We start from the raw sequence: 25,456 nt of genomic DNA, 5'->3' as shown, positions 1-25,456 counted from the left end.
AGAAAAATATGAATCAGTCCCAGGCCTTGGAAGAGCTCAGAAGGGATTTTGAGAAGCAAGTAAGGTAAGCAGAGGAAAAACTGGAAAGAGAAAGGAGAGTGATGCAAGAAAATCATGAAAAACAAGTCAACAGCTTGCCAAAGGAGACCCAAAAAAAATACTGAAGAAAATAACACCTTAAAAAATAGCCTAACCCAAATGGCAAAAGAGGTCCAAAAAGCCAATGAGGAGAAAAATGCCCTAAAAAGAAAAATTGGCCAAATAGAAAAGGAAGTCCAAAAGACTACTAAGAAAATGCCAAATGAGGTCACATAGTTGGATATGACTGAACAACAATACAATATTGTATAATTTTTGAAGGGTTTCCCTAACTTGAATACTGAGGTTGTGCAGCATTTCCTTTTATCTACACTGGTGTAACTAGAAAGGCTTAGGAATGTGCAGATATGGAAAGAATTCCAAAAGGAGAACATCTAGCAATATTTTGCAATCTGATCTAAATGGGGATTGTAGTGTTTTGCAAAGCTTACTGCTCTGGGAGCCAGGATTCTACTTGGATTCTACTTCCAGCCCATACTACCTATATGACCCCTTAGCAAGTCTCTTAACCTTAGTTAAGATCATAAATTCGGAGCAAACAGGGGTAAATGACTTGCCCAGGGTCATCACATGCTGGTGAGTGTCTGAGACCACATTTGAACTCAAGTTTTCCTGACTCCAGGCTGGGTGCACTATCCACTTGGATACCTAGCTGCCCACAAACATTTATTAAGTGCAAATGCCTACTATTCAGTAGGCACTGGGTTAGGTGCTGAGGATTCAAATCCAAAAAAGTAAAGCCTTTGCTTTTAGCTTAAGATCATTCTCCCAACCTACTTTTTTGTTCCTTTGTCCCAGATGTCTGGATTCTTTTTTGAAACTTTAGATTTTATTATTTGTTTAGGGCAGTTGTGTTAAAAGTACTTGAAAATATATTTAGAAGCAGATCTTTTAATATATGATTATCTGATAAAGTACATTTCTTGTAAAATCCTTTTTTTTGCACAAGGTTAAGGCAGAATCTTATTCTTGTGCTAGCAGGTTACTACAAAGTGAATGATGGTTTACTTAAAAGTGCCCTTTTTTACAGTGTGATATAGTGGTATAGTAGAAAGCACTGGATTTGAATTGCAGCTTTGCCATTTAGTACTTTTGTGACCTTGATGGAATTATTTGACATTTCTGGGTCTACTTCCTCATTTGAGAAGAGGGTTGGACTAGATCTGTGGGTCATAACTTTTTTGTGTGTGTTTTAGACCCGTTTGGGCACCTAGGTGGTGCAATGGATAGAGCACTGGACTTGGAATCAGGAAAACTTCATGAGCTCAAATCTAGCCTCAGACATTTACTTGCCAAGATCCCAGGTTAAGAAGCCTTGCACTAGATGACCTCTTAAAGGCCACTACTAGTTATAAATATTTGATCCATGGTATTTCAAAGTTAATGAGTTATGTTCTGTAGTAATTACATATGCAAAAATAACTGCTATTGAAGAAGACAAGGTACAATATATAACATTCATAGGAGAATATTTATATGAAAATATTAGCTTAAGCTTAAAGGGACTGACAAACCTTGAAAAATACAGAAGTTTAAAATTAGGACTGAAAGCCGTGTTTATTACTCTCTATGTAAACATGTGTGTGTGTGTATATATATATATATCTATATATACACACATTTATACACACACTACAATCATATGCTAGTATAAGTTTTTGCATTTTTTTATCCATGGTTTGTTACAGAATTAATTTTACAAGCATAGATACATGCTATAGAATTTCAGGTTTCAGTTTGTTTTTCAGTAATTTCAAAATTTCAAAAAATTTCAAATTTCCAGTATTGTACTGGCAGGTTGGTAGATGTAGAGATTATTTTCCCACAATTGATGGCCACAATAAAATATATTTGTTCTCCTAAGATATAGCTGTTCCATACTTGTATCAAAGGACAAACTTACCCACTATTTTATGCTTCCACACTAGAAAGGGAGAAGATGTGATATTAGAAAACTACTTTCTAAGGCTAAAACATAGGCAGGAGTCCTCAGGTTATCTTGTTTCTCTTCTATTTATCAGATTAAAAATTTGTATTTTGTTTAACATTCTCAAAACAGGATGCATAATGATTTACCTGTATGTTTCTAAACAAAGAATATATTACTAGTGGAAAAAAAGAGCTACTGTCATATAGCTTAAGATACTGGATGTTATTTAAATATGACTTAGCTTGGGACTTTTAAAAATGCTTGAATACAGATGTATATGTAGTTTTTCCAGTGCAGATTCAAATAGCAAACTACATTATCCTGAACACACCATTAAGTAAAAGATTATGACATTTAGGAAAAACCATTACCCTGAAGACAATGTTTGTGAAATCAATGATTATCTCTTTATATGCAATTCAGATTCTGTTTTCGTTCAGAAAGTTCCTTTACTAATTTTTCTAAGGAGAAGAGATGCTCATCTACATCTTCTGGCACAAGATTCCTGATGGAATTTGCAAGTTCAAAAAGATATTCGGTATTTCTTCCACTAGGACCAACAGCATTTAAAATCTGTTCAGCAATGTCTTCCAGAGGGGCTGGACCAAGATAGTTAGGATTATCACATGTTCCAATATATAACAGTACACTGAATGGTTTCAGAGAGTGGTCTTTTGGATAGAAAATGACTGTTGTTGTCCTGTAACCGCCTTTCTCTCTGAAATCCAGAGAAGCTTTCACTTCCTCTTCTTTTCCTGCTGGTAGTCGGTATGCAACACCCCATACACAACCCTACAGAAGAATAAAGGTGTGTGAATCCATCTTACTCTTTAAAAGATGTGTAAAATATTTATAAAAGATGGGGAAGTGTTATATCTAGAGTGTTTTTGAAAATTTTAAATCAGCAGACTGAAGTGGCACCTATAACTCCTGTTATGATTCTCTTTAGCTATTTGCACAGTTGGGAAATAGTCTATGCTGTTGGGTTTCTTTTTCCTCTGCTGTAATCTAGGATTGAAAAAGAGGGTCCAATCACTTAGGCAGAGTAAGTGATAACCAAAGAACAGCTCTTGTGTTATTACACTGGTATCCTCATGATGTCAAAAGGCACCCAGCATGCTGGTTGGACTCCATTGGTGAATTTACAGTAGGACATGGATGAGTCATACGAGATGGATAGACATGGGTAGGAAATATCCAAATCAGTGGGATCATAGTTTCACTGGAACATTTTACATTTATTCTTAGTTTGTATTTAGTGGGGCTGAAATTAAAGTGAATACACACACATACACACATATACACATGTGTATATGTGTGTGTGTGTGTGTGTATATATATATATACATATATATATATAATAATATACATGTACATGTATATGTACACACACACAAAGACTATTTTTCTCCACTGTATCACTTCTCAAAAATAAGAGATTCATATGCAACATGGGAACCAGTCACCATTTGGTAAATTTTTTCTTTTGCCTAAGGTTTTCAAGAGTTCTTTGTAGTTTTCAATAAAAGTGCTTACAAGTGAAGGGAATACCTTAAAAAAGAAGAAGCTGTATCTTATTCTAGAATAATAGTCATAATTTTATTTTAAAATAAAACTTTTTGGCAGCCTTTATTCATTTTTATATAAAGATTAAGGCAATAAAAAACCCCCAAAAATTAAAACTGAAGCAAAATACTTCCAACATTGGACTTTTGTTTCAGTGGACATAGAGGTAGGATTTTTTTTTTCATTTCTTGTGTTTAAAGAAAAAGGTAAAACATATGTTAGGTACTTGACTAAGAATGTTGTCACAAAAGTGGAAGCTATTTCATACCTGTAAACCTAATGGAAGGCCTTTAATTAAACTCTGGGTTGCTAATTATCTTTTTGAATAGCTAAATTGATTTAAGTGGTTTACACAATGAAGTCTAATTTGTTAATTGTTTAGTTTGGGGCTTATATCTACAATTACCTATTTTAAGTCTTTACCACATAAAAATATGTATCAGGAAAGCATCTCCTAATTTATAGCATTTACTTGTTCATATTATGAAGCATGATAATACATTTGCTTTGCCTGTAAGCCACGTTTTAAAAAATTAACTCTTCCATCTTCTTTTTTTGCAAACTTTGTTAAAATAACTGTTAACCCCGCCCCCCCCCAAACTGCTAAGTAATAAATACCTGAGAAATTGAGGAATATGAACCACATAAACCTATGTGGAGTTGTGAACAAAACATTGTACTTAGTGGTGTTAATTAAATTCAATCAATAAAAGAAAGAATTGCTGGAGAGGTTATTAGTCTAATGATTAGATTATCTTTGCAAATGGGGAATGACTTAAGATTGCATTGATTAATTATTAACTGTTCAGCACCAGGAAATTATGGTAGTAAAAATGAGCTTCCTTTAAACATCAGGACGCTGACACTTAGTTGATATTCTGTAACTGATAGATTTATGGAAATGCAGAAATCTATTATCTAGTAAAAAAATCTGTACAATGAAAATGGTAGTCAGTTTGACTACTAGCTAGCCTTAGAGATGGGAATATACACATGTACACACCTGTGTATATGTATATATACATGTGTGATGGTAGGCTGATCTGCACTGTAGAAAGTTCCCCATACATCACAGGTCTGCCCCCACCTCCACAAAAAAGTCTTTAACATTGGTTTTATGACATGAGTGTTTCCACTTAATTTCAAGGAATGTTGTAAGATTTTTCAAATAGTTTTTTTTAATGTGCCTCAGTGCTTTATTTCATTTTGTTATTTACACCATGTCTGCTTCTATACAGCTTTGTCCCCTGCAAACCTGAAACCAAACCTAGACAATAAAAAAGATGTTTTAACATTAAAAAAACTGGAAATCCTAGAACTAAGATAGCATGCATTTTCCTTCTATTATGCTACCTCCCTTGTAGAATTTCTTTGGTTGTCTGTTTTGATTATAGTGAGATACATTTCTTATAATTTCATATAGACATCTTTATATAAAAACTGTGCCATACCCCAGGATCTTCAATAAGAGTCACAACTCTTCCAGGCTGGAAAAAAATTTCAAAAATACTTTTTAAAAAAATTAAATACTTAACTGAACAATAGTATCAACCTGTAGCTAAAATAGGATCAACGTATGCCAAGTTAATAGCAATCACATTTCAGCAAAGGACTTAGTTTTCATATGTTGTAATCTACAGTGGATTGAATCAGAAAATCTACTGCTTTGTTTTCTGAAAGATAATTTCAGTGAATTTACATTGGATGTATTTTATATGAATTTAAGTTAAAAACAATATATGGATAGCTAAAGAGACTACTCCAAAATTAAATGTGGTGAGGCAAACTGCAAGTAAAATCAAACATCTGGTCACTTTCTTGTTACATGAGTAAAAACATGACATTCCTGGGTACTATTCTGTAGGGAGCACCAATAGAACAGAGAGGAGCTCCTGCTAGAGAACTAAGTGACCAGTACTTCTCAGTGGTCATGAGCTAGTCTGTTCATAGGACCTGACAATTATATATCCCAGTTTTCATATTATAAAGCAATTTACACACATTATCTTATTTGATCCTTACTGTTAGGGAGGTAACTGAAGGTATTATCCTACTCATTTTATGGCTAGTATTTGTTAGAGGTTAAGACTTGAATCTCAGGGGGCAGCTAGGTGGCGCAGTGGATAGAGTCAGGAGTACCTGAGTTCAAATCCAGCCTCAGAGCAAACACTTGACACTTGCTAGCTGTGTGACCCTGGGCAAGTCACTTAACCCCAACTGCCTTAAAAAAAAAAAAAGACTTGAATCTCTAAGTCTTCCTTGACACCAGGCTGGCCTGGCCCTCTTTTTACTACATCATTCTGTTTCTCAAAAATGTAACTCAATTTAACATTAAAAAAATACTATAAATATTGCTAGCTTTCTGTTATGCCACCTTCATTAATAAAAATTCTGATTTTAAAAAACTACTCAGACATGTGGTTTCTTTGATAGATTGAGTTTACTTAGTGTTTTGGAAATACTTAAAAAAAGCTCATAACATTATTTACTTCCCAGATGAATTCCCTAAATGATGTTGATTATTTTAAAATCAGCATTAACTTATGTTATTTTTCAATACTGTATGGGATAGGGTGATACAGAGCCAGTGAGGCAGTAGTGGATAGAATTTGACTTGGAGTTGGGAAGACCTGAGTTTAAGTCCTACAACTGACTTGATGGCAATGTGACCTGAGCAAATCACTATAACCTATTAATGTATATGGAACTCTCTAAAACTAGAATATCACAGAATTCTGAGAGTGAGAAAGGGACCTCAGTAGCTATTTAATCCAACCCACACATGTAATTGCCACCATAACATACTCAACAAGTAGTTGCCCACTTTCTGCTTAATAACCTCTAGGGAGGGGGATCCTTCCATCTCTTTAGATGTGTCATTAACTAAAATAGAGGCAGACACGAGTGTTATGTCCAGAGAATAGCCAGAAAACCAGTCATCTCAAGTTTTTAAGACCTTGCTTTCTCCTGGTTCTCCTACTTATTTTACCACTGCTTAGTTTCCCTTGCTTGGTCTTCATTCATGTCCCATCCTCACCCAGTAGGTGTCCCCTAAAGCTTTGTCTTGGGCCTTGTTCTCTTGGAGGTGTAGGATTAAGAGTTCAATTTTCAATATGTAGATGGCTCTCAGATCCAGGCTTATTCTCCTTCAAGTTTTAGTTCTAAATGGATACTTTTCTTTTACGCATCAACAACTGGATTTCCAAAGATGTCAAACTCAATCTTTTGTAAATGGAGTTCACTGTTTTCCCTCCCTAAACCAATTCCTCCCTCAAACCTCTCTATTTCTTTTTGAGGGCATGGCTACCATTTTTTTTCTCCCCCAGGTTTACAATTATCCTCAATTAGTAGACATTACTTCTACAACATCTCTCATATTCTATTCTCTTCATTCACATCAATCAATAAACATTTATTAAGCCATCTACTATGTGGCAGGCATTGTGCTAAAGATACAAAAATGAGCAAAAGATAGTCCCTGCCCTCAAGAAGCTTACAATATGATGGCACCTGCCTAGTTCAGGTATTCATCAGCTTTTGCCTGGACTACTGCAACCACCTCCTAATTGGAATTTTGTCATTTAGTCTTTCCTCATTCCATTATATCTTCTACATGGCTGCCAAAGTTATCTTTCTCAAATAAAAGTCTGGCCATGTTGATCCACTGCCTGTGAATTTAGTGACTCACTGTTACTTCTGGGATAAAATACAAAAACCTCTGGCATTAAAAACCCTTCACAAGAATGGCTCTAGTCTATTTTTTAAAACAAACTTTTTGCACTTTTCCTACCTTCACTATCAAAATGGTCTGTTTGCTTTTCCATCTTCAACTTCTAGAACCTAAATACCTTGGGGGCAGGGATTGATTGATTTTTAATTGAATGCACTACAGGTGGCACTTGGGCTAGCTCATAATCTTTTAATAAATGATTAATTTACTGAATTTGTATAGGCTGTTGCTTTTGGTTAGAATTCACTCCTTCATTTCTGTCTCTTAACCTTAGATTCTTTCAAGACTCAACTCAAATGCTTCCCGTGGGAAGTTTCTTTATCCCGCTAGTTGTTAGTGCTTTCTCCTTCCCCCAACACTTTAAGGTTTTAAAAAAAAGTTATCTTCACATATCAGGTTGGGAATGTTATTCTCCTTTTTCAGGTGAGCAACTTCTGAACCCTGCCTAAAGTAGCCAGATCTAGGCCTGGATTAGGTTGAGCCAGGACCTAAAGAAGTTAAATGGCTTGCCCAAGGTAACTGATATGTATCAGAGTCCAGATTAGAATCATAGTCTTGACTCCAAATCAATTGTTCCTTTCACTACACTTTTAATAATAAATGACCAAATTAATCACGATAAACAGTTCTGAAAAGAGGTATAAGGTGAAGATCATAAGATTTAAAGAGAGAAGGATCCTTAAGGATCATCTAGTCAGTTCTCTCACTTTACAGCAGAGGAAGCTGATGCCCATTTAAAAACTGATCTAAATCCAATTACATTCTGATAGATTCATCACCTGAGGGTTGGCTACTAAGTGACCTATTTTTTTAGTCACAGCAACTCAAGAGGATTCATTAAGGTACTCACACCCATGAAATCACTTTTAAAGTACTGCAGTATAGAACTAATACCTTTAAAAATAATTTTCCTTTGTAAACTGAAAAGGGATAATTTAAAACTAGGTTAAATTGTCTGGAACTCAGTGGCTTTGCAAAACCTTTCAAGGGGTCAGTTTTTATTATCTGACAAAAAAGAGTGCTAAGTATTCATAACAGGAATAGAAAAGCTAATCAGCAAATACATCCTGCATATTAACTTGTTTTGATATTGTGTAAAAATGGATAAAAATTTTTTCTACTATTTTGGTTTATCAAAATTTGTCCCTAATTTGTAATTTTTCTTCTATAATAATACTTCTTGATGCCAATACCAACTTCATTTTATAAGATTAATAAAGTATAATAGTGCTAGCTAATATGCTAGTGAAAACTAGTATATCATCTGCCTTTTACTATATATGTATATGTACATATATAATTTGATAAACTTGTTTTCCTCTAAGATGCTTTTGTTTTTCCTATGGAAAAACAATTTAAGGGATCATTTCAAAATTGACTGAAATGTGGAAAATTTAAATGTTAAGCAGTTTTGCCTAATTTTCAAAATCACTATTTGTTCCCAGAAATTTCTGTTGGTCTGTGGTATTTGCACTGGCCCCACCATTCAAATACTATCTCATTTCCAATTTTTAACCCCTCCCTCGGCATATCAACCTAAGAAAGTAACACCTCATTAAATTTTAGGTGGAGATCAATCTGCTTTTGATCAACTTTTTGATGTCTTAATTGCGCCTCCTCATTTCTGATCTGTTATAAAACTGCTACTTTCAAGTCCTACAGCTGAAGATTAATGTGAAGACCTAGGTTTGAATCCTGTCTCTGACACTTAATAGCGATTGATCATAAACAAATCAGTAAACTTGGGGGATAAAAAATTGGTGACAATACTCAGGTTGTGAGGATCAAAAGACGTACTGTTTGTAAATTTTGTAAACTTTAAAACTCTGAGCAAGTGTTAGGTACCTCTGTTATTCTGGGTTAGAGCCTTATGATTTTTTTCCCTTCCCATATATCTATATATTATCTGTCCTTTAAAAAAAAACCCTTTCTGTCCCTTTTGTTCTCATTAATCGGATGGATTTAAAAAAACAAAACTAAACTCTGGGCAATGGTTCTCTGACTCAAGTATCTGAAAGGTGAATTCGAAAACAATGATCTTCTCTATCTAGGCTGAAATCCTAGCTCTGACCCTTAAGCTTTATGACTGGATAAGTCACTTCACCCTTCTGAGACTAAATTTCCTATTCTGCAAAAATGAGGATGACAATTGCCCTACCTACTTCATGTTTGTGAGGAAATGTACTTTGCCAAAATCACTCTTGCCCTACCTACTTCTTATTTGTGAGGAATGTACTTTGTCAAAAGTAAACAATTAAGGTTGAGTAACTTATTTTAAGAAAAGTTTCATCAATTTACACAGTATCAATATTTAAAAGAAAAGGGATCATCAAATTCAGATGATTGTGTTTTCAAAACTTTATTTTCTTTAAGAATAAAGGATGTAAACCAAACATTTAAGACAATACAAGGTTGGTTTAGGTAAGCCATGGATTGTTAACTCTGGCTACGTTTTATCTATATAAATGAATGCCTATAAAAGAGGACGGTAATAGTTGAGAGGAAGATAAAGAAAACGTCAAGGAAGCAAAACTTCCTTAATTTAGGATTAGTGAGAAAGTAACAGAAAAATACACTTTGGTTAATAGTGATTCCATATTTATCATTACCAAGTGCATTCAGGAAACAGCCGTTCAGTTGTGATAACAAAATTGCCTTCCTTTTTATCACTCAGTATAAGTAACTTGAGTACCATGAAAAGAGTTTGGAAAGGTTAATGATTTGTTATGACATCATTCTCTCTCTCTCTCTCTCTCTCTCTCTCTCTCTCTCTCTCTCTCTCTCTCTCTCTCTCTCTGTATCTATATATCTCCAAACTGTACTGGTTTTAATAGCCGAATGTAGAAATTTCCAGGCATTTAATTCCTGGAAAATAAATTGCAGTCAAGGTGATTTCAGTGCTGCTTGATCAAGGCAAGTGAATACACTTATTTCTCCTGTTTGGTCTGTGTGACTTGATCCATGAAACCTTGTCTTTAGCACTAAAACCCATGTAGTGGGGGCCCTCTTCCTAGTTATAAACCTACAAATTTTGCCTCTGCCATAGCGATTTCTTCAGAAATGAGCAGTACCCCTAGATGTCAGTCAACATTCCTAGTTTTCTCCTTAATGCATTTTGGGAGGAGTTAATTAGGGATGGTTGAGGAAGATGGAGTAAGAATGAGTAGAATAACTTTGTCTAGGCGTCCCTGAAGCCTTAACGGTGGAGGACAGGGGGTTTTGTGGGGGTGTGTGCTGTGGTGGGATGGTGTCGGGGTCGCTACGGGAGAGCCGGGGCCCCTGGCGGGAAGGGACAGCAGCGAAGGTCGGGGGCTAGTTTCTCACCTTGCCAGGAACCCCGCGGTGGTCGGTGCTGCCCTGCCAGAAGCGCCGACTGTAGCCTGTGATAGACCCGACCAGTTTGTCCTGATAGGGGAAATCGACCTTCCAGATGAGGGAACCATAGCCGAAAACCCACATTCTCCTCCACAGCCTCTTCCCGATCCAGCCGTCTGAGCCTTTAGTCTCAGAGCCGCAACTAACCGGCTGTCTCCCTGCGCAGGCGCGACGGCTGCGTAGCGGCCGAGCACGCAAGGCATTCTGGGAGATTTGTCCTTAAACCTGTCTAAGCCTCTTGTTTCTTGTAGGTTTAGTTTCTTCTTACTTTAAGAGGAACTGCACATTTTTCTCTTCGTAGCATCACGGTCTCTTCAGTACTTTCTGTTGTCTCTTCGCCTAGTCCACCTTGTGGGCTCTTGTGTGTCCTTGTGTGTCCAGAACTACCGTGCCCACAGTGCCTTTCGGGGTGTCAGCTTTCTCTGCTTCCCCTCCACCTCCCTCTGAAGTTGTTGTCTAAGCCTGTGGGGTAGGAGGTGGAGACAGCATAGGAGGCGGAGAGAAGGGGCTGGCACTAGCGCCTGCCTGCAGGCTTCTAGAGGAGAGAAGTTGTATATTGCTTCCTAATTTGGATTTCTGCCCAGCCACCTCCTCCCCAGAAGGCTGTTTATAGCCAGTTAATTTCCCATTCTGTGTTTCAGTATGTTTCATATTAAAAAGCAGTGTTCTGTAGAGGAGCTTGATTAGCACCCGAAAATTCTCTCCCCCTCCCCGTTTATGTGGTACTGTAAATTTTACCAATTGGCCTTTTCCCCTACAGAAGGGAGGCCCTTGGTTTAGTGGAAAGAGCTCAGGCCTTTGTGTTGAGATGCCTGGGTTCAAACCCAGCTGATTCTAGCCTTGTGACCCCGTGAGCCTCATTTTCCTCATCTGTGAAGTAAGAATGATAATACCTGAAGGACCTTTCTTAGAGAATTGCTTTGAGGGTCAAATGAGATAATGCATGCAAATACCTTTGTAAACTTTAAAATGCTTATATAAATGCTAACCTTACCAGTGCAAGTATTTTATTATCTCCATTTTATAGATGAAGAAGTTCCAGAGGTCAAGTGATTTTTCTGTAATTACTATGCTCATAACTACCTGAGCTGGAATTTGAGCCTGAGTTTCTTGAGTGAAAGTACAAGCCTCTTAATTCGATGCAGTTTTGCTGTTAAAATGTTGGCCTTCAAATTCTGGCTGAGTCTTTGAGGGGTGATCTCTTGGTCCTGACTTCTAGGTGAAAGTGGTCCAACTTTGTTGCTAGTTTGGGTCCTCAAATGTTCTCATAGAACTTTGTATCTACTTTTTTCCCCCTATAGTTTTTCTTCTATTACATGTAAGCTTTTTTTAACATTCATTTTTTTTGTGTTGAGTTCCAAATTCTTTCTCTTCCTTCTCTACCCCCCTCCTTGAGAAGGCAAGCAATTATACATGTGCAAAACATGCAAAACATTTCCTTATTAGCCATGTTGTAAAAGAAAATTCAGACAAAAAAATAACCCAAAAGAAAACCTGAAAAATAAAGTTAAAAAGTATGCTTTAATCTGCATTCAGACTCCAATTTTTTCTCTGGAGGTGATAGCAGTTTTTCACCCTAAGTCTTTTGGAATTGTCTTGGATTGCCATATTGTTGAGAATAGCTAAGTTATTCACAGTTGATCATCATACAATATTCCTGTTATTGTGTACAATGTTTTAATGGTTCTATTTGTTTCACTTTGCATGAGTTCATGTAAGTCTTCCCAGGTTTTTCTGAAAGCATTCCATTACACTGATATACCACAATTTGTTCAGCCATTCCCCAATTTATGGATATCCCCTGAATTTCCTATTTTGTGCTGTGACAAAGAGTTGCTGTAAATGTTTTTGTACATATAAGTCCTTTTCATTTTCCTTTGGGATCTAGTAGTAGCATTGCTAGGTCAAAGTGTTGAGGTGTAGAGATTTAGGGGTGCTTGGACCCCAAAATCATTAGACACAGGTCCTGCCTGAAAGAATTCAACCCAAGCCTTCTTTCAGCTAAAGACAAGGTTTATTAAAGATGAACCATATAGGCTAGACTCTTAAGGAATCTGAAGGTTTTTGACCCTCATAAGGACATGAATAAGTCTCAGCCTTAAAGGGCAGCCAGGATGGATCTTATACAGCCAAGTAGTTTTCGGTGATTAGAGAAAGGGCTGGGAGGAGGATCTTGAAGTTAGGGTAACTAGGTGAAGAGTTTAGGGAGGATCTTGAAGCTGGGGGAGTGTCTGGGAGATTGAATGGGGTCTGGATAAGATCTAGGATGGGATATATAACCCAGGGCTAGGCTTAAATTAGGGTAACAAAGAATTGGGAGATAGGGCCTAGGGATAAAGATAGGAATAAGAATAAGAATAACTTCAGGGGACTTCCTTGACCAGGTAAAAGTTCAAAGAAAGTTCAAGGGTTTTCTGGGGTCTGTAAACAAATGGCACTCAAATTCTTTTTGGGGGTGAAGGGCAAAGGTCTCAGCTTGGGCCCATACCCCATCAAAATGATATGCACAATTTTATAGCCCTTTGGGTAGAGTTCTAAATTGCTCTCCTGAATGATTGGATCAGTTCACAACTCCACCAATAATGCATTAGTGTCCTAGTTTACCCACATCCCCTCCAATATTTGCCATTTCTCTTTTCTGTCTTATTAGCCAATCTGCCAGGTGTGAGGTGATTCCTCAGAGTTATTTTAATTCACATTTCTCTAATCAATAGTGATTTAGAGCATTTTTTTTCATATGATTGTAGATAGCTTTTATTACTTCTTCTGAAAACTGCCTATTCATATCCTTTGACCATTTATCAATAAGGAAATGACTTGTATTCTTATAAATTTGATTCAGTTCTCAGTATATTTGAGAAATGAGGCTTTTATGAGAGAAACTTGCTGTAAAATATTTCCCCCAGTGTCCTGCTTTCCTTCTTTCCTTGGCTGCACTGGTTTTGTTTTTGCAAAATCTTTTTAATCTAAAGTAATCAAAATTATCCATTTTGTATCCCATAATGTTCTCTTATGTTTTGCTTGGTCATAAATTCTTTTTCCCTTATATGTAGATCCAAAAAAAATTTTCCGTACTCCCCTAATTTACTTATGATATCACCCTTTATGTCTAAATCATGAGCCCATTTTGACCTTATCTTGGTATAAATGTGAGATGTTGTTTTATACCTAGGTTTTGCCATACTGTTTTCCAGTGTTCCCAGCAGTTTTTGTCAAACAATGAGTTCTTCTCCCAGAAGTTTGGATCTTTGGGTTTGTCAAATGCTAGATTACCATGGTCATTTAGTACTGTGTATTATGTATTCCACTGATCTGTTCCACTGATCCACCACTCTATTTCCTAGTCAGTATCAGATAGTTTTGATGATTACTGCTTTGTAATACAGTTTAAGATCTGATATTGCTAGGCTACCTTTCTTCACATTTTTTTTTCATTGATTCCTTTGACATTTTTGACTAGATCTACTTCTTTATCATATTTGTTTGTATATTTATACTGAATCCCTGTTGAGTATGATAGATTTCTACACTCAATTGAATGTATGTATTTATTTATATTATATACCTACGTACCTATATATATAATATACATATATTATATATATATATATTTATTTACTTCCCTGTCTTTGAACCAATTCTGATCAGAATGAGATTTGTGTTGCTCACTTGCCACCATTTTCCCCTTCACTGTAAAAATTCTTCCTTGTATGCCTCTTTTATGTAAGATAATTTTTCCTGTCCTTCCTCTTCCTTCCCTTTTCTCCCATTGCATCTCTCTTTCTTGCTTATTAATTTGTTTTAGATCATTCCAACATAATCGAGTTATACCCATGCCCTCTGCCTATGTAGATGCCTTCTAACTTTCCTTATGGTGATAAAGACTTAGGAGTTACATGTATCATCTTTCTGTATAGGAACATAAACAATTTAACTTATTGAATTCCTTATTATTTCTCTTTCATGTTTCTCTTTTATGCTTCTCTTGAGTCTTGTGTTTGAATGTCAGATTTACTACTTAGTTTGGTTCTTTTTATCAGGAATGCTTAAAATGCTCTGTTTCATTAAATATCAGTTTTTCTCCCTGAAGGATTATACTAAGTTTTACTGGGTGGGTGATTCTTAGTTGTAATCTTCCTTTGCCTTCCAGAATATCATATTCTAAGCCCTCCATTCCTTTAAGATGGTAGCTGCTAAATTTTGTGTGAGCTTGACTGTGGCTCTATAGTATTTGAATCATTTCTTTCTGGCTGCTTGAGATGTTTTCTTCTTGACCTGGGAACTTTGGATTTTGGCTATCATATTCCTGGGAATTTTCATCTTGGGATCTCTTTCAGATGGTGATTGGTGGATTCTTTCAGTTTCTGTTTTACCATCTGGTTCTGGAATATCAGGGCAATATTCTGTTAATAATGTCTTGAAATATGATGTCTAAGTTGTTTGATCATGGCTTTCAGATAGTTCAGTAATTCTTAAATTATCTCTCCTTGATCTATTTTCCAGGTCAGTTGTTTTTCTGATGAGATACTTTGTTTTCTTATAAATGTAATTTTTTGACTTTGTTTTGTTATTTCTTGATGTCTTCTGAAGTCATTAACTTCCCACTGCCCACTTCTAATTTTTAAGGAGTTATTTCCTTCCATATTTTAAGGAGTTATTTTGTACTTCTTTTTCCATTTAGCTAACTTTTTTTTTAAGCAGTTACTTTCATCAGTGAAGTTTTGTGCCTCTTCTTCCATTTAGCCAATTCTGTTTTTTAAGGTGTATTTTCTTCAGTTTTTTTTGTGCAAGCTGTTAATTGTCATTTCATAATTTCCTTATATTGCTCTCGTCTCTTTCCCCACTTTTTCCTCTAATACTCTTATTTGATTTTGAAGACCATTTTTTAAGCTCTTTGAGAAATTCTTGTTGGACTTGTGTCCAACTCACCTTTTCTTTTCTTTGAGGCTTTGCTTGTAGCTGTTTTGACATCATTATCTTCTTCTGAGTTTGTGTCTTACTCTGTCTTGTCACTATAGTAGATTTTTATGGTCGGGTTCTTTTGTTTGTTTCCTTATTTTTTCTAGACTATTTTTTGACTTTGACTTTACCATGGTCATTTAGTACTGTGTATTATGTATTCCACTGATCTGTTCCACTGATCCACCACTCTATTTCTGTGCACCAAACAAAACATAAGAGAGTATTGTGGGATAAAAAATGGATGTTAAAGTTGGGCTTTGTTCCTGGGGTGGGCTAGGGGGTCACTCTTCCAAGCTTTAAGCTTTTTTTGCACTGCTGTTTTCAGAGCTAGTTGTAGGGGTTTGGAAATTTTCGGTGTGATCCAGGGAGAAGTATGGTCACTGATCTCCTAGTCTGTGCTCTTTTCCTTACCAAGGAAGGGCCCTGCTTCTTTGGGATCACAATTGATATCGTTCCTCAGTGCCTGTACTCCCATGGGATCAGAAGTAATACTGTTCTTCAGGGTCCTTGCTCCTTTGAGATAATAAGTGCTGTTGTCTGCCCTGGAACTGTGACCCAGAAGTGGGCATAGGCAACCTAGTTGCCAAACAACAGCATGTCCTGTGCCCAGTGCCAGCACAGGAGGCCCCTGTAGTCTTTTTCTGATAGTTGCCCAACTTACCATCTCTGGCTTGAGAGCTTCTGAAGCTGCTGCTTCTGTCAGTCCCACCAAGTCCCACCACTGGTGTTGCATCCATATAGGCTTCTGTCCCCTTCCCCCATCCCTATTTCCTTTCATAGACCTTTCGTTTTGACCTTCTAAGATGTCTTGGGCTGGAAGAATGTCTTACCTTGATTTTTTGCTTGAGAATTAGATTTGAGGTATTATTTTGAAATTATTTGGAAGGGAATGTTGGGAGAGCTTGGCTGCAGTGCCTCCTCTATTCTGTCATATTGGCTCTGCCCAAACACTGTATCTTAATACTACTTATTCTCTGGTTTGACAGACAAAAAAAAAAGTCAGTCAGACAACAAATATTTATCAAGTGCCTATAATTCTAGGTGCTGTGGATACAAAGACAAAGAAGAAACAGTTGCTACCCTCAAGAAGCTTACATTCTATTGGGGAAGATATCTATAAAGAGCTTATGCAACTGCCCCCCTTCCCCTCAGTAAAATCTCCTAATTGCTAAACAAGCAAGTTTAAATCAGTTCACAAATTGGTTCATGCCACAAATCAACTTGCTTTAGATACAAAGGCCAAACATAATTGCAAAACATTAGTAAAAATGAATCTTGTGAGTGGTGAGGATAGGTCTTGTTAATTATTTTCCCATTTAAAATCACCTATACAGGGCTAAAATTTTTTATAGTAGAGAAAAAACAGTGAGAAATTGAGTTTTGTTAGCCATAGGAAAAGTCACAGCCTATCTTTTTACAGTATAAAACTTTTAGTTGATTGAATGTATTTTGCTTTTCTCTTCACTTACCTGTTCTACATGGCATCACATGTTACAGAAGATAACTTCAATTTTATCATTATTTGCTCTTAGGAAGAACCAAACATTTTTACCTTATGTAGTTTTGTTGAATGATTGACTCCTCAAATTTCTGGGGGGGGAAAAAAGATTATCTTTCTTAAAAGTAGAATGCCAATTGAAAATCATTTACTTATTGTGTAAAATTAAAAGAACCTATCCTATCCTATCCCTACCTATGTTTACAATAGATGCCATATACATAAGAACAACATCTGGTGATCTTACCAGACTTCATTGATGTTTTTAAAAATATTCTTATATAGGTGCCTAAGAAATGTTGTGTACTTAGAACTGTGTTGTAAGAGAAATTATGATAATAAGATTTCATATATTCTATAGTTTTGGACTTTTTTTCTTTTTAAAAATTGATGCTCTTTAAAAAAAAATAATGCTGTCACTTCCCAATGCCTGTCCCCTCACTCTGCTCAGAGTAGGATCCTCTCTTGTAACAGAGGAGTAAAACAAATCAGCACATCGGCCCTGTCTGATAGTCTATGTATTATTCAAAACTTACAGTTTGGCATCTTATAACAAGAGACTTTAAAAGTCATGACTGGCCATTGATGAGAGTTCTGATGGTTTTGATTGTTGTTTTTCTTTGTATTCTTTTCTGGGTCTTCAGTTACTATGACTGAAGCTCTTGAAGAAGCAGTTACCTGGCTACATTAAGATAGGGTGTGCTTCCTGAGGTTATGGATGTGGGGGAGGGCTAGGCTGGAAACAAGATGAGGTCTGGGGTAAGCTCTCATTCCTAAGGCTCTTGTCATTGGCAGTTAGTCAGCAGTTAATGTTATCAGAAAGGAGGAAGATTGGCTCAGGGATTGCTTACCTCACTGATGGCCATAGGGCCTGATTTAGACACAAAGCCAATGGTTTGGGAGGTGATGAGGTAGGTGCTCTTATTCCTAGGGATCTTTGGCACAGGGTCCTTAGTTGTCTCCTTTCAGTGGAAGATGATGGTGGTGATTTGACTTGGCTGACATGTGGTGCTTTCAGTTTCTTACCTCAGGGCACCTTGCAGCTTCAGTTAAATTTATCTGCCCATTCCTTAGGAGGCAATGAGAGTTGGTGGGGATGGCTGGTCTCTCCTCCGGCAAGAGTTGTTCCACCGGATGATGGCTGCAGGGACTCCGCTAGAAGCATGACAGGTGGTCTGGGGGAAGCTGCAACATCCAGGGCTCTTGGGCTTACTTGCCCTATGCTATTGCTGTTGGTGTTGGTGAGGAAGGTGTGCCCATTCTCCACAGGGACTACTCCCATCATTGATGGCTCTGGGCCCCAGGCTGAAAGCATTGCCAATGAAACCTAAAGGTCTTTGTTTCAGAGTCCCATGCCATCTCCAGTAGGTTCCAAGGACAGGTGGTAGTGATTTGACTTGCCTGACATGTTCCACCTGCTGTCTTTCCCTCACGGTATCTTGTTGTTCTATGTGGTGCTCCCATTTTTTTATAAGTTCTTTTGATGTGCCTTTTATATTTAGGCTATATGTACATTTGGAACTAATTGTAGTGTAAGATGTCAATCTAAACTTAATTTTTTGATAGATTGCATTCTAGAAAACTGGGAAGTTTTCTGAGCAGTTCTGGTCAAATGGGGAATTCTTATCCTCAGTTTGTAGTTCGTGTTTTGGGATTTAATCGAACGCTAGGCTTTTTTGTTCAATTACTTCTTATTCTTGCTTACATTGCTTACATATCTGATTGATCAGGCTTTAAAAAATTTTTTTTAATATTTTAAAAAAATATAAATTTATTTATTTTTAATTTTCAACATTCACTTCCACAAGTTTTCCAGTTCCGAATTTTCACCCCATCTCACCCCTCCCCCCACCCCCAAGATGGCATGCATTCTGAATATCCCTTCCCCTAGTCTGTCCTCTCTTCTATCTCTCCCCCTTTCTCTTATGCCCTTCCCCTTCTATTTTCCTGTAGGGCAGGATAGACTTCTGTATCCCATTTCCTGTATTTCTTATTTCCCAGTAGCGTGTGAAAACATTTTTTTAAACATGTTTTTAAAACTTTAGGTTTCAAATTTTCTTTCTTCCTCCCTCCCCACCTACCCTCATTGAAAAGGCAAGCAACTCAATATAGGTTGTACTTGTGCAGTTATGCAAAACACCTCCATAGTAGACATGTTGTGAAAAACTAACTCTATTTCCCTTAATTCTATCCTGCCTTCCCATTTATTCTATTCTTTCTTTTGACCCTTTCCCTCCTCAGATGCATTTATTTCTGATTACCCCCTTTCTCAGTCTGCCCTCTTCTCTATCATCTCCCTGCTCTCTTGTCCCCTTCTCCCCCTATTTTAACGTAGGGTAGGATAGATTTCCATACCCAACTGAATGTGTATGTTATTCCCTCCTTAAGCCAAATCCTATGAGAATAAGATTCCCTCATTCCCTCTCACCTTCCCCTGTTTCCCCTCCACTGTAAGAGACTTTTCTTTTGTTTTTTTTTTGTGAAAATAATTTACCCCATTCTACCTGTCCCTTTCGTTTTCTCTGAGTATAATCCTCTCTCATCCCTTAATTTTATTCTCCAGATATGACCGCTTAATCTTCAACTCACCCTGTGCCCTCTCTCTCTCTCTCTCTCTCTCTTTCTCTCTCTCTCTCTCTCTCTCTCTCTTCTCTCTCTCTCTCTCTCTCTCCATATAATTTTTTTCTTCCAGCTACCCTAATACTGACAAAGGTCTCATGAGTTATAAATATCATCTTTCTATACAGGAATGTAAACAGTTCAGTCTTAATAAGTCTCTTATGATTTCTCTTTCCTATTTGCCTCTTCATGTTCCACTTGAGTCCTGTATTTGAAAGTCAGATTTTCTATTCAGCTCTGATCTTTTCATCAGGAATGCTTGAAAGTCCTCTATTTCACTGAATGACCATTTTTTCCCCTGAAGGATTATACTCAGTTTTGCTGGGTAGGTGATTCTTGGTTGTAATCCTATCTCCTTTGCTCTCTGGAATATTATATTCCATGCCCTGCAGTCCTTTAATGTAGAAGCTACTAAATCTTGTGTTATATCCTGATTGTGTTTCCACAATACTTGAATTGTTTCCTTCTGGCAGCTTGTAATATTTTCTCCTTGACCTGGGAACTCTGGAATTTGGCTATAATATTCCTAGGAGTTTTCCTTTGGGGATCTCTTTCAGGAGGAGATCTGTGGATTCTTTCAATTTCTATTTTTGCCCTCTGGTTCTAATATATCAGGGCAGTTTTCCTTGATAATTTCTTGAAAGATGATGTCTAGGCTCTTTTTTTGATCATGGCTTTCAGATAGTCCAATAATTTTTAAATTCTCTCTCCTGGATCTATTTTCCAGGTCAGTTGTTTTTCCAATGAGATATTTCACATTGTTTTCTAATTTTTCATTCTTTTGGATTTGTTTTACAGTGTCTTGATTTCTCATAAAGTCACTAGCTTCCAATTGTTCTCTTCTAATTTTTAAGGAAGTATTTTCTTCAGTAATCTTTTGAACTTCCTTTTCCATTTGGCCAATTTTTCTTTTTAGGGCATTTTTCTCCTCATTGGCTTTTTGGACCTCTTTTGCCATTTGGGTTAGGCTATTTTTTAAGGTGTTATTTTCTTCAGTATTTTTTTGGGCTCCTTTAGCAAGCTGTTGACTTGTTTTTCATGATTTTCTTGCATCACTCTCATTTCTCTTCCCAGTTTTTCCTCTACTTCTCTTACTTGCTTCTCAAAATCCCTTTTGAGCTCTTCCAAGGCCTGGGACTGATTCATATTTATTTCTTGGAGGCTTTGGATGTAGGAGCTTTGATTTTGTTTTCTTCTTCTGGTTGTATATTTTGATCTTCTTTGTCACCAAAGTAAGATAATATAGTCTGACTCTTTTTGTGCTGCTTACTCATGATCCCGGCCAATTATTTGAGTTTTAAACTCTTTGTTAAGATAAGAATCTGCTTCCAATGTGGAGAATGTACTGTCCCAAGCCTCAGGGGTTTGTACAGCTGTTTTCAGAGATAGTTGTAGGGACCTGTAAATTTTCAGTTCTTGCAAGGTGGTATGATAAGGGGCAAGGTGTTTACTCCTTTCCTGGCCTGTGACCACAAGTACTCCTTTCTGTCCTGTAACTGTGAGGAGGGGTTCCTCTCCACAGCCACTACAAGCTCCACCATGCCAGTGCTCCTTCTTCCCCCAGTACTGCCACCCAGAACTGTGATGCAGATCCAAACACAGGCAAAGCAAGAGATTGCTGCCTCAGCATTGGCAAAGAGATCCCTGCAACCTCTCTCTGATCAGCCACTGGATTCCCCCTCAGTCTGTGGGCCGGAAGCTCGGGAAGCAGCTGTCCCCCCACCCCGTGCGCAGGGCCACGCTCTTGGGGAATGGAGCTGAGACCCTGCCTTCCTTTCTCAGCACCACAGAAACAGACTTTTCCCACTGACGTTCTAAGTTGTCTTTGGCATTAGTGGATTGGAGGAGTCTGGAAACCTCCACAGGTGCCCATGATTCAGTCCTCTGAGGCCTGCTCCAAGTTTGCTGAGGCCTGTGTGCCCAGGCTCCCAGCCTGGCACGATATACCTTTCTGATCAATCATCCAGGTTGTTTTGGGCTGTAAATTTGTTTCATTCTGTCTTTTTGTGGGTTCTGCTGCTTCAGAATTTTTTTAGAGCCATTTTTTATGAGTATTTGGAGGGGTTTGGGAGAGAGCTCAAGGAAGTCACTGCTTTTACTCCACCATCTTCCATCAGGCTTTTTTAAAAACTAATATTGAATAGTTTTGATGACTACTACTTTGAAATATAGTTTGAAGTCTGGAAGTGGTAGTTCCCTGCAGGGGTTCTCCACCCCCCCCACCTACTGTTTTTCATACTCCCCTTTGATATTCTTGATCTCTGGTCCTAAAGGTGCATTTGTTATCATTTTTGTCTTATTTTATAAAATAATCCCTTGGTCATTTGTTTTCTGTGACACTAAATCTGTAAATTAATTTAGGTATTACCATCTTTTATTGTAGTAATGTAGCCCAATTATGATCAAGGAATAATATTTGCTTATATTAAGTATGCCTTCTTTGCAGTGGTAGTTATGTAAGACTTGAGTATGACTTGGTTAACTCTTACATACTTTGTGCATTTTATAGTTATTTTGAATGGAATTTCTTTTTTTTTTTTGCTTTTGTTTTTGTTAGTAATGCAAGAATGCAAGAAAGCCTAGTGATTTTCATGTATTCATTCATAACTTGCTACTTTATTGAAGTTATTATTAATTTCTTTAATTGACTTGCAGATATAGATAACTTTGCTTTCTCATTGCCTATGCTTATCTTTTTCTTGTCTTGTTGTTATAGCTAGCATTTCTGGAACTATATCAAATAATAGTGGTGAAAATTTAAATTCCTTGCTCTTTATTGTATTGTAAAGGCTTCTGTTACTTCTCTGTTACAGATAGATACTATATGTCATATTATGAAAAGAAATATTCCTATGTTTTTATTGTTTTTTATTAACATAGATGAGTGTTATACTTAGTTTCTTTACAGTTTTCAAAACATTTTTGCTTATGTTATCCTATGTAATTCTCACAAAAACCCATTGGAGTAGGCAAGCTAAGTTATACTATTGTAAATTTATTGATGAGAAAGTTGAGACTCAAATGATTTGACCAATCACACAGCTCACACAAGGGTCAGAGCTATGATATAGCTCAGATAGGCTGATTGCTAATCTATGATATTTCCTACTGTTACACCACACTGCCTAATCTATTATCCTTCTCACTACTACACCAGGCTGCCTACAATTCACTGACAGTTTTGTTTAGATTTACAGAAGAGAAGCTTATTTGTATTGTGAGACTCTTTACAGAAAATTTGAAGTTTGGCATAATATTTTCATTCTACTTTGTTGGGTCAGTCATGTATAATCAAAGGAACTATTCATTTAAAAATGTAACATTTGAATTCTGACCCATTTCTTGAAAAGTCTAGAGCAGGGGTGGGGAACCAGAAGCCTCAAGGCCACATATGACCTTCTAGGTCCTTGGGTGCGGCCTTTTGTCCGAGTCCAAGTACAGAACAAATCCTTTAAGAGGATTTGTTCTGCGAAGTTTGGATTCAGTCAAAGGGCCGCTCTTGAGGACCTAGAGGGCCACTTGTGACCCAGGGGCTGAGGGGCAAAGAAGTTGTGATTAATTACTACATTCAGTAAATGCTATCTTTCCTTCTTTATTCTAACTCAGTCCTATTAAAATATCAGCAGATTTTTGTAGATGAGTATCATCTACAACTATCTTGACATAATAGGAACTGAACCTGGAATTAACAGTTTAGCTATCTGATTGATGGGCAGAAAGTAGAGTTCTCCATTGAAGAGAATAGGAATGGAAATACTGAGGAGATAGTGATAAAGACTATTCTCAGAGAAGAGGAAAACAGTGGTTTCTTTACTGTTTTTAGTGGTCAAGAATTGCACAGGATGAGAAGGTACATATACTTTATATATCAGCCCAGTACTCCTGCTTTCTGTTCCCAGGACTAGACATGCCATCTCCTGCTTCCATGCTTTTGTCTAGGCCATCCTGTGTCTGGAATTCTCTCTTATCTAACCTTTGCCTCTTGGAATCCTAAACTTTGTAGAAGTCTCAGCTAAGGTTCCATCTCCTTCAAAGAGGCCTTTTCTGATTCCCCCTGTTTCAGTCCTCCCCTGATGTTACTTTGGGTTTACTTTGTGTAGTAAATCTGCAAAGATTTCCATAACATTTTTCTCAAGGGTACTTGAATTCACACTTGAAATTTTATCATAGCCCCAGATCTGCTTACAGAAGAGGTAAGAATAGCACTGAAGAGGGGAAAAAAAAAAGATGAGAAAAGCATCTTGGTTGATAAAGCATGCATAGAGATCTATTTGTGTTGAAGGAGATGTCATTGTGAGAGTGCTGAGGAATTGTTTTCTAGGGGAGGGGAGGAAATATGCTATAAAGGCCTAGAAAACAGTTTGTGCAGTATTAATTCCAAGAAAAGACAACCATGAGAATATCAACCACAAAATTATATGCCAGGACAGCTCAGTGGTGCAATGAATAGAGGACCTGGAGTCCGGAGGACCTGAGTTCAAATTTGGCCATAGACACTTGATACTTACTAGCTGTGTGATCCTGGGCGAGGCACTTAACCCCGATTGCCTCAACAAAAACAGACAAACCAAAACCCAACAAAAACCAAAACAAACAAAAAATAAATAAATTATATGCCCTATTTCTCCATTTATATAATTTTTTCTAATGTGGATCACATGTATTCATGGATCAAAGACATCCTCTATGAGGATATTAGAAGGAAAAAGCCAGTGTTTTTTTCGAAATGATATTCCGTAGTGGATCACATCTTTACCATACAAATGACTGAAGAATATAGAAAGTATAAGATCCCACTGTACTTTCTGTTGATTATAAAATAGTATTTGATTTAATAGAACAAAATGTACCTTCAAGGCTTTCTTCCAAAAAGGTATTCTTCCATTCATACTTTAAAAACATTTAAGATTCTTTGAAAGATATAACAGTAGGAAGTACTTTGCTCAGGAACCTTGTGAGCATAAACACTAGACAAAGCATAAAATGTGGAGATGTGCACTAGTTAGAAATCTAGTGTAGGTTTTATATCATATGTGGTGAGATCTTCCATCTCTGCAAATGACATGATGCCAGTTGCATTACAACATTGCAGAGCCTCCTGGAGGAAATCTATAACCATTTAAAAGAGTTTGACCTGACCTTCCACAAAGGAAAGACTGGGTGAATGAAGACTGTCTATTGCTAAATTACAGAATGCTGTTGGATGGACGAGCATATTATCGAGCTTGCTTCTTAGTGTATGTATACACACACACACACACACACACACACACATCTGGAATAGATAATGTGAATGGACAGTGAGTTGGGTTCACAATTAGACAGAAAGAGAGCAGTCTTTGCTTTTAGGAAATTGCAAAGCTTTTATAATGAGCTGATTTCTTTTTCTAGATTAACAAAGGACCACATTTTTCTTTTTTTTTTTTTAGACTCAAACACCAGAACTCAAATACAGAATAGAAAAAAGAAAAAGAAACATATCATAAACTTAAATATTGAAACTTAAATACAAAGTAAGAAAAGAAAAAAAAGCATGTTATGTGCACAGCAGAACGTAAGAGAGGATTCACAATATATAGCAATAAATTTTCATTTTAAGAAAGCCCATATGATAAATACTACATGTTGTGTTGAGAGTTGTCCGTCTTTTTTTTTGCTTCCTTGTAAGTTTTCTTTT

The 25,456-nt window shown here is 36.9% G+C and overlaps 2 protein-coding genes across 7 annotated transcripts in view; one reads left to right on the top strand and one right to left on the bottom strand.

The window, feature by feature from the left end:
• ASB3 (ankyrin repeat and SOCS box containing 3) overlaps positions 1 to 25,456 on the top strand; it is a 131,731-nt gene that overhangs the window by 7,760 nt on the left and 98,515 nt on the right. The window lies entirely within an intron of this gene.
• On the bottom strand, positions 1,552 to 11,161 carry CHAC2 (ChaC glutathione specific gamma-glutamylcyclotransferase 2). 2 transcript variants are annotated; one of them, XM_020996274.2, is made up of 3 exons: positions 10,650 to 11,161; positions 5,047 to 5,082; positions 1,552 to 2,821 (listed from the first exon to the last, which is right to left on the bottom strand). In XM_020996274.2, exons 1-3 carry the CDS (start codon positions 10,782 to 10,784, stop codon positions 2,438 to 2,440), a joined length of 555 nt encoding a protein of 184 aa, XP_020851933.1. In that variant the 5' UTR covers positions 10,785 to 11,161; the 3' UTR covers positions 1,552 to 2,437. The 2 variants fall into 2 exon arrangements, with proteins under 2 accessions (XP_020851933.1, XP_020851934.1); XM_020996275.2 differs by lacking the exon at positions 5,047 to 5,082.

This window comes from Phascolarctos cinereus, unplaced genomic scaffold (assembly GCF_003287225.1).
Source record: "Phascolarctos cinereus isolate Bilbo 61053 unplaced genomic scaffold, phaCin_HiC Scaffold_2;HRSCAF=192, whole genome shotgun sequence".
Classification (NCBI taxonomy): Eukaryota; Metazoa; Chordata; class Mammalia; order Diprotodontia; family Phascolarctidae; genus Phascolarctos; species Phascolarctos cinereus.
Note: the sequence above shows the minus strand (reverse complement) of the source record. Positions and strands in the feature narration are given on the sequence as shown.

Bases quoted from the DNA above. Each gene is read 5' to 3' on its own strand.
- CHAC2 (XM_020996274.2), bottom strand. From the start codon at position 10,784: ATGTGGGTTTTCGGCTATGGTTCCCTCATCTGGAAGGTCGATTTCCCC. The intron at 5,083-10,649 runs GTGAGAAACTAG...ATTTTTTTCCAG, and splicing joins ACCGCGGGGTTCCTGGCAAG to CCTGGAAGAGTTGTGACTCT. The intron at 2,822-5,046 runs GTATGGCACAGT...ATTCTTCTGTAG, and splicing joins CTCTTATTGAAGATCCTGGG to GGTTGTGTATGGGGTGTTGC.